General features: G+C 43.8%; 1 protein-coding gene across 1 annotated transcript in view; it reads right to left on the reverse strand.

Annotated features, from left to right (window-relative positions):
- LOC110498290 (retinol dehydrogenase 12) overlaps positions 1-7025 on the reverse strand; it is a 28655-nt gene extending 21630 nt beyond the window's left edge. Inside the window, exons 1-4 of the mRNA XM_036955365.2 lie at positions 6753-7025; positions 5743-5861; positions 5135-5290; positions 3287-3391 (exon numbers count right to left, since the gene is read on the reverse strand). Of these exons, the coding sequence (XP_036811260.2) occupies positions 3287-3391; positions 5135-5290; positions 5743-5861; positions 6753-6829 (457 nt within the window). The 5' untranslated portion in view covers positions 6830-7025. The remainder of the gene's footprint in view (positions 1-3286; positions 3392-5134; positions 5291-5742; positions 5862-6752) is intronic.
- Between the last annotated feature and the right edge of the window lie 1773 nt (positions 7026-8798).

Consider the following 8798-nt stretch of genomic DNA (forward strand, 5'->3'; position numbering starts at 1 on the left):
ACACAATATCACACTGGGTGAGGAACGAGCGGCATTCAGTGGGCTCCCCAGAGTAACACGGCGGGTTATTGATTCTGGGCTCCGGAGATTCGAAAGCCCTGGAAGTGGCCGGTGGATCGAGGCGGAGATGGTGAACCTGTTCTGTGAGGTTGGAGACTTGGGTGGCCAGGGTCTCAACGGCATGTCGAGCAGCAGACAATTCCTGCTCGTGTCTGCCTAGCATCGCTCCCTGGATCTCGACGGCTGAGTGGAGAGGATCCGAAGTCGCTGGGTCCATTCTTGGTCGGATTCTTCTGTTACGGTGCGTGAATGAGGACCCAAAAGCGAATTAACGTAAACAGAGCTTCTTTAATAACAAAACATACGTAGGCTCAGATGGACCGGCAGATTCCGACAGGACAGGACAAGGTAGCAGCAAACATGACGATAGTCTGGTTCAGGCATGAATAACACAAACAAGAATCCGACAAAGACAGAAGCAGGAACAGAGAGAGATATAGAGACCTAATCAGAGGGAAAAAGGGAACAGGTGGGAAAAGGGGTGAACGAGGTAGTTAGGAGGAGACAAGGAACAGCTGGGGGGAAAGAGGGGGAGAAAAGGTAACCTAATAACGACCAGCAGAGGGAGACAGGGTGAAGGGAAAGGACAGAAACAAGACACAACCTGACAATACATGACAAAAGACACAAGGTGGGAAGAAGAATCCCCACAGACAACAGTTGGTACATCTGAAGTATCTATTCTAACAACCACTCCATTACCAGAGAAGCTCTACAAAGGACATTGTGAAGTCTGGTGGACAAACCAGTCTTTACATCCCTCGACAACTTCACAATAGGACCCATCGAGTTCAATGTAATATTGTTAATGGGAGGAATACACATAAACAAACATACAAAATGCCACGAGGCAAGAAAGAAACAAAATGACCATAAACATACAAAATGCCACGAGGATAGTTCAATGACTATGCCTGGTCTAGAACAACAACACACCTTTTCCAGCTGGAAAAGGTTAAAGGCCAACAGATGGGTGTTACGCACTCTAACACCAGGCTACGCACTCTAACACCAGGCTATGCACTCTAACACAAGGCTTGGCACTCTAACACAAGGCTACGCACTCTAACACAAGGCTACGCACTCTAACACAAGGCTACGCACTCTAACACCAGGCTACGCACTCTAACACAAGGCTACGCACTCTAACACAAGGCTACGCACTCTAACACCAGGCTACGCACTCTAACACAAGGCTACGCACTCTAACACCAGGCTACGCACTCTAACACAAGGCTACGCACTCTAACACAAGGCTACGCACTCTAACACAAGGCTACGCACTCTAACACAAGGCTACGCACTCTAACACAAGGCTACGCACTCTAACACAAGGCTACGCACTCTAACACAAGGCTACGCACTACAATTTTGTCAGCGACACCAACACTTCAGGCGTGTTTTGAAAACAACAGCTCACAACCCTGCTCAAAAGCAAAAAACACCCTGTTCAGAAATATCCTTGCTCCTGGAAAAGCAATTGAAAAAGTATAACCAGCGCAACAAAACTGTGAGTTCTACTCAATCTATTTTCTAGTGCATATAAAAAAGGCGGAGGCCTCCGTCCGATCCTGGACCTACCGTGCCTGAATAGTCATCTTCCAGCACTTCAAAATGCTGCCAATCAAAACTGTCCTGTAGCTGCAGGGTTGCCCCCAAAATTGTCCTTCAGCCAATTTCTGTAATTTTGACCCTCCCCCGGGAGCTCCCGGGGTTCTTCCCTGCAGCCGGGAGCTCCCGGGGGAGGGTCAAAATTACAGAAATTGGCTGAAGGACAATTTTCCCGGCTGCAGGGAAGAACCCCGGGAGCTCCCGGCTGCAGGGAAGAACTCCGGGAGCTCCCGGCTGCAGGGAAGAACTCCGGGAGCTCCCGGCTGCAGGTATGAACCCCGGGAGCTCCCGGCTGCAGGGAAGAACCCCGGGAGCTCACGGCTGCAGGGAAGAACCCCGGGAGCTCACGGCTGCAGGGAAGAACCCCGGGAGCTCCCGGCTGCAGGGAAGAACCCCGGGAGCTCCCGGCTGCAGGGAAGAACCCATCTACATAGATTCTATATAGTATAAAGAAACAAAAACCAGACTTCTTTGACAGAATTTGGAGTCCGTATGTGGACCAGCTCAGGAAGTGTGGTGCTTGAGTGACGGTGAAGGCTACCGCGTTAGCGTGTTGGTCGGGGCTGGTGGCTGCGGTGGTTTCCGACTTGTGTCACGTTCAGACCGGTTGGCAGGCCATGGGGGGTCTCAGTTTCAATCAATCAATCGTTTCGGTTTGTGAATGTCCATTTATTTTGGATCGATTTTTTTATTTTATTTTAAGATTTTGTTCAGTAATTATATATATTTTTAAATATGTGTATATGGCAGCCATCTCTATGGGATCATGACCTGATTGGTGCACAAACAGGCTCACACACTCCTGTATCTGAATTCATGAATGGTGGCTCCTTCACACCCTCATGGGAGTTAGATGTTGTCCTACGATCATTTATGAGCCTGTCTTGACTTTAGTTATGGGAGCTCTTAGCCAAGACTGCCTTTCTACTGGCTATGGTTTCAGCCAAACGTGTTGGATAATTACATGCGCTATCTACCCATCATGCCTCACTTTAGCAGAAGATTGGATCTAAAGCAGTGCTTGGGCCAAACTTCTTACCTAAGGTGCTTTCATCATCACATGCTAACCAGCTTTTAATCTTAGTGGTATTTCAACCGCCTACCCACTCCTCACAGGAGAGTCCAGAGTTGCATGCACTTTGCCGGGTTAGGGCATTAAGTACCTATGTTGCTGCAACAAGAACAGTTTGTCAAACCGAGCAGATTGTTTTGTGTGTTATGGGGAGAACACAAAAAGGTCCAGCTGTCTCCAAGCAGAGAACGTTGGATTACCAATGCAGTAGGGTAGACCAACTCCAGACACCGTGGTAGTACAATCCACGTCATGGACGCTGTTCAGAGGAGCCTCCTGGACTCGATCTGTGCTGTTGCCAGTTGGGCAACACCCATGACTTTCATGAGGTACTACAGACTGCATGTTATGTCCACACCCATCAGTCTGTGGTCCAGGTCACCTTGGTTTTCAGAAAGTCCGGGTCTTAGGTGTGTGAATGCGAGTGAAACAAGCATGCCATTTCGCCGTGTTACGTGATCAGGCCTTAGATTGCTGGTGTTTGTGGAAAGACAAATTGACATAGAACCCTAGAAGTGAGTCTGTTAAAAAACTCTGTCTCACCCAGGTGGTTGACCCCCAGCTGCATCTCGAAACCGTCCTTGGTCTTCATGTAGGGACACATCATGACCCCAGCATTGTTGATCAGGATGTGGAGGTGGTTGACCTCTGCAGGGGTCAGATACAGAGTCAATATTATACTTTGCTTTACAGAGTAAACACATTATAATATTAGTGCTTGCCTTGAAATATACTGTAATAACACCAGAATAAATACTGTGATATACTGTAATAACACCAGAATAAATACTGTAATAAACTGTAATAACGGCAGAATAAATACTGTAATAACACCAGAATAAATACTCTAATAACACCAGAATAAATACTGTAATAACACCAGAATAAATACTGTAATATACTGTAATAACGCCAGAATAAATACTCTAATAACACCAGAATAAATACTGTAATATACTGTAATAACGGCAGAATAAATACTGTAATAACGCCAGAATATATACTGTAATAAACTGTAATAACGCCAGAATAAATACTGTAATAACACCAGAATAAATACTGTAATATACTGTAATAACACCAGAATAAATACTGTAATATACTGTAATAACACCAGAATAAATACTGTAATAACACCAGAATAAATACTCTAATAACACCAGAATAAATACTGTAATAACACCAGAATAAATACTGTAATATACTGTAATAACACCAGAATAAATACTGTAATAACACCAGAATAAATACTGTAATATACTGTAATAACACCAGAATAAATACTGTAATAACACCAGAATAAATACTGTAATATACTGTAATAACACCAGAATAAATACTGTAATAACACCAGAATAAATACTGTAATATACTGTAATAACACCAGAATAAATACTGTAATATACTGTAATAACACCAGAATAAATACTGTAATATACTGTAATAACACCAGAATAAATACTGTAATATACTGTAATAACACCAGAATAAATACTGTAATATACTGTAATAACACCAGAATAAATACTGTAATAACACCAGAATAAATACTGTAATATACTGTAATAACACCAGAATAAATACTGTAATATACTGTAATAACACCAGAATAAATACTGTAATATACTGTAATAACACCAGAATAAATACTGTAATATACTGTAATAACACCAGAATAAATACTGTAATATACTGTAAAGGTTACGGGGAGGTCTATGTCCCAAATTGCACAAAAGTAGTGCACTACATAGGGAATAGGGCTCTGGTCTAAAGTAGTGCACTATATATGGAATAGGGCTCTGGTCTAAAGTAGTGCACTATATAGGGAATAGGGCTCTGGTCTAAAGTAGTGCACTACATAGGGAATAGGGCTCTGGTCTAAAGTAGTGCACTATATAGGGAATAGGGCCCTGGTCTAAAGTAGTGCACTATATAGGGGAATAGGGCTCTTGTCTAAAGTAGTGCACTATATAGGGAATCGGGCTCTGGTCTAAAGTAGTGCACTATATAGGGAATAGGGCTCTGGTCTAAAGTAGTGCACTATATAGGGAATAGGGCCCTGGTCTAAAGTAGTGCACTATATAGGGGAATAGGGCTCTTGTCTAAAGTAGTGCACTATATAGGGAATAGGGCTCTGGTCTAAAGTAGTGCTCTATATAGGGAATAGGGCTCTGGTCTAAAGTAATGCACTACATAGGGAATAGGGCTCTGGTCTAAAGTAGTGCACTACATAGGGAATAGGGCTCTGGTCTAAAGTAGTGCACTACATAGGGAATAGGGCTCTGGTCTAAAGTAGTGCACTACATAGGGAATAGGGCCCTGGTCTAAAGTAGTGCACTACATAGGGAATAGGGTGCGATTTGGGACGCATATTGGAGTTAGTAGGCTGACCTCGGAGGAAGCGTTGAGCGAAGGCCCGTATGGAGCTGGTATCAGCCAGGTCTAGCTCTCGGACCTCTACGTTTGCCTTAGAGTAGATGCGTCGTATAGATGCTGCGGCCGCCTCACCCTTCTCCACATCCCTGCACGCCATGATCACCCTCGCACCTGGCAATAGACAATAAAACAGTAAGGCCCGAGGGGGTGTGGTATACGGTCTGATATACCTTGGCTTTCAGCCAATCAGCATTCAGGGCTCGAATCCACCCAGTTTATAATAACCAATCATCAGCATCGTTGATACTTTCTTGAATGGTCTCCTTTCTTCTTCTGTTATCATTATCTTTGTGGTGATGAAGGACAGGAGGCCTCACCATGAATGACTGTTGGGAAGACCATTAATGAGTCCTAAATGGCGCCATACACCCTCAAGTGCACTACTTTAGACCAGGGCCCCAAAGTAGTGCACTATATGGGGAATAGGGTATCAATTTAGCAGAGTTTACACAGGCAGCTCAATTCTGATCTTCTACCCAATTACTGGCATAAGATCTGACTGGTCAAAATACCCATTAGTGGCAAAAGACCCAGAATGGGCTGCCTGTGTAAACGTTAGTCACCTCTGATAGCCAGGTCCAGAGCAGTCTCCTTCCCAATACCAGTGTTGGCTCCAGTAATCAGGACCGTCTTCCCGTCCAGCCGAGTCATAGACATACATGCTCCACCTGCTGAGTATTTCCTGGACAGAGAAACAAAATGGATTTGTTTTTATTTATCTACAGTCAAACTTCTATATCAGTCCTGTCTGTGTTGGCGAGGTTAGCAATGGCATATAGTGGAAGTCCACACCAGGGCTGCTGTTACAACCCCATTCTCCATATAGTTCCCCATTCCCACTACATTGGGAATAGGATGCCATTTGGGAGGCATCCTGAGGCTACAGAATAGAGATACAGGTGTTCAACTTTTTTATTTTGACAGTAAAGTTGATTATTATTATTATTATTATTATTATTATTATTATTATTATATATGACTATTATTGATCGTTCAACATGCAACATTATTGTTACTCAATATGCAAGATCACTTTCTGGCAACAACGATCAAACGTCAAATCGTACGACTCAGTCACGCCACAAAACCTGGCTCGGTCTCACCGAACAATAATGGTTACAAATATAACTCCGCCCACGCGCGCAACGCTGTCGTGCATAATCATGTCATGAAATATTGTAGCGCGCTACTGTACAGCACTTCCTTACCTAAGGAATTGCATTATCATTTGCTCATATTGACATATAAACCATGTTCAATTTATTCCACAAAACAACAACAAATGAATGTTATTTTTGAAAAATGTGGTTGTCTTCATTATGGAAAAAAAATAGTGTTGATCTAGGCTGTACTGCATAAAAATAATCTGGATCATCGTCATCAACGTTGATGTCGATTCACCCATTCATCCCCGCCAATAGTCTTCTTAACCCCAATGGCAAAACACAATCCTTTCGTTTTTAGCTTGACAATGACGGTAATTCATTTCTATTGAGGTTAGACTAATTAGCCAAGCATAGAATCAGATGATGCATCGACTACAGCCTCGAACATAAAAAGCGTTTATTCTTACCTAATGTGGGGTGCGAATAAAACCATGAGCAGTGCGACCACCCCAAGACCTGCGACAATCAATACGAGCACCATCATGACACGGATCCTTTCGCTGTCTCTCTATTGTAGCCCCTTCTTCACTGCTCTTCATTCATAGCGCCGTTCTGTGTTCACCTGACCAACAGCTGATCCAAGATGTCAAAGCATTATGGGGGAGGTGTCGGAGGAGGAGTTATTACACATCACGTGTTGTCACAGTGATGCTCGTTCAATGGAATCCTGGGATTGTAGTCTTCCAATAGATTCGACACAAACGCACTACTATTTCCACTTGCCTATTGTATTTGAAGTTGTATTGAAAGACAGTTCCGCTATGCATATGTATTAATTTGTAAAAACAATAGGCCTATTTTGTAATTCACAGAAAATTCTAAAATTTTTACAAACTAACATTTGGTTTGAAATATACTAGTCTATATCCTAATCCTCAGATGAAAAAAAAAAATATTAATCCGAAAGAAGGTAAACATCGCCAGTTTGTAGTCCTATAAAAACCGGAAATTAGTTGCCTTTGGATCATTCAGCCATTCCTACGGGGGAAAAATAAACGCCGAAAATAAGGTCTGAGGTTAACACAAGATCTTATACGTTTTGTTCTATGATATAATAACCGTCAGTTAACATGACCTTTATGAATTATGAAGCCTTTATTTTACTTCGTGCCCACGTTGGATTACATAAATGCCCCAAAATTCAAAGTGACATTAGCTGATGAAGATTATGTCATAGAACAAAATGTAGAACAAATCAAATTGTATTAGTCACACGCGCCAAATACAACTGGTGTAGACCTCACTGTGAAATGTTTACTTACGAGCCCCTAACCAACAATGCAGTTTAAAAAATATGGATAAGAATAAGAAATAAAAGTAACACGATATTGAAGAGCAGCAGTAAAAAATTGCAATATATACAGGGGGGTGCCGGTACAGAGTCAATGTGCGGCCCCATTGATGTACTGGGCTGTTCGCACTACCCTCTGTAGTGCCTTGCAGTCGGAGTCCGAGCAGTTGCCATACCAGGTAGTGATGCAACCAGTCAGGATGCTCTCGATGGTGCAGCTGTAGAACCTTTTGAGGATCTGAGGACCCATGCCAAATTATTTAGTCTCCTGAGGTGGAATAGGTTTTGTCGTGTCCTCTTCATGACTGTCTTGGTGTGCTTGGACCATGTTAGTTTGTTGGTAATGTGGACACCAAGGAACTTGAAGCTCTCAACCTGCTCCACTACAGCCCCGTCGATGAGAATGGGGGCGTGCTCGGTCCTCTTTTTCCTGTAGTCCACAATCATCTCATATGTCTTGATCACGTTGAGGGAGAGGTTGTTGTCCTGGCACCACATGACCAGGCCTCTGACCTCCTCCCTATAGGCTGTCTCGGTGTTGTCGGTGATCAGGCCTACCACTGTTGTGTCATCGGCAAGTTTAATGATGGTGTTAGAGTCGTGCCTGGCCATGCAGTCATGAGTAAACAGGGAGTACAGGAGGGGGCTGAGCATGCACCCCTGGGGGGGGGGGCCCTGTGTTGAGGATCAGCGGGGCGGATGCGTTGTTACCTACCCTTACCACCTGGGGGCGGCCCATCAGGAAGCCCATGATCCAGTTGCAGAGGGAGGTGTTTAGTCCTAGGGTCCTTAGCTTATTGATGAGCTTTGAGGGCACTATGGTGTAGAACGCTGAGCTGTAGTCAATGAACAGCAATCTCAAATAGGTGTTCCTTTTGTCTAGGTAGGAAAGGGCAGTGTGAAGCGCAATAGAGATTGCATCATCTGTGGATCTGTTGGGACGGTATGCAAATTGGAGTGGGTCTAGGGTTTCTGGGATGATGGTGTTGATGTGAGCCATGACCAGCCTTTCAAAGCACTTCATGGCTACAGACGTGAGTGCTACGGATTGGTAGTTATTTAGGCAGGTTACCTTAGTGTTCTTGGGCACAGGCACTATGGTGGTCTGCTTAAAACATGTTGGTATTACAGACTCGGACAGGGAGAGGCTGAAAATGTCAGT

This window comes from Oncorhynchus mykiss, chromosome 19, assembly GCF_057628025.1.
Source record: "Oncorhynchus mykiss isolate SJ-2025 chromosome 19, ASM5762802v1, whole genome shotgun sequence".
NCBI lineage: Eukaryota > Metazoa > Chordata > Actinopteri > Salmoniformes > Salmonidae > Oncorhynchus > Oncorhynchus mykiss.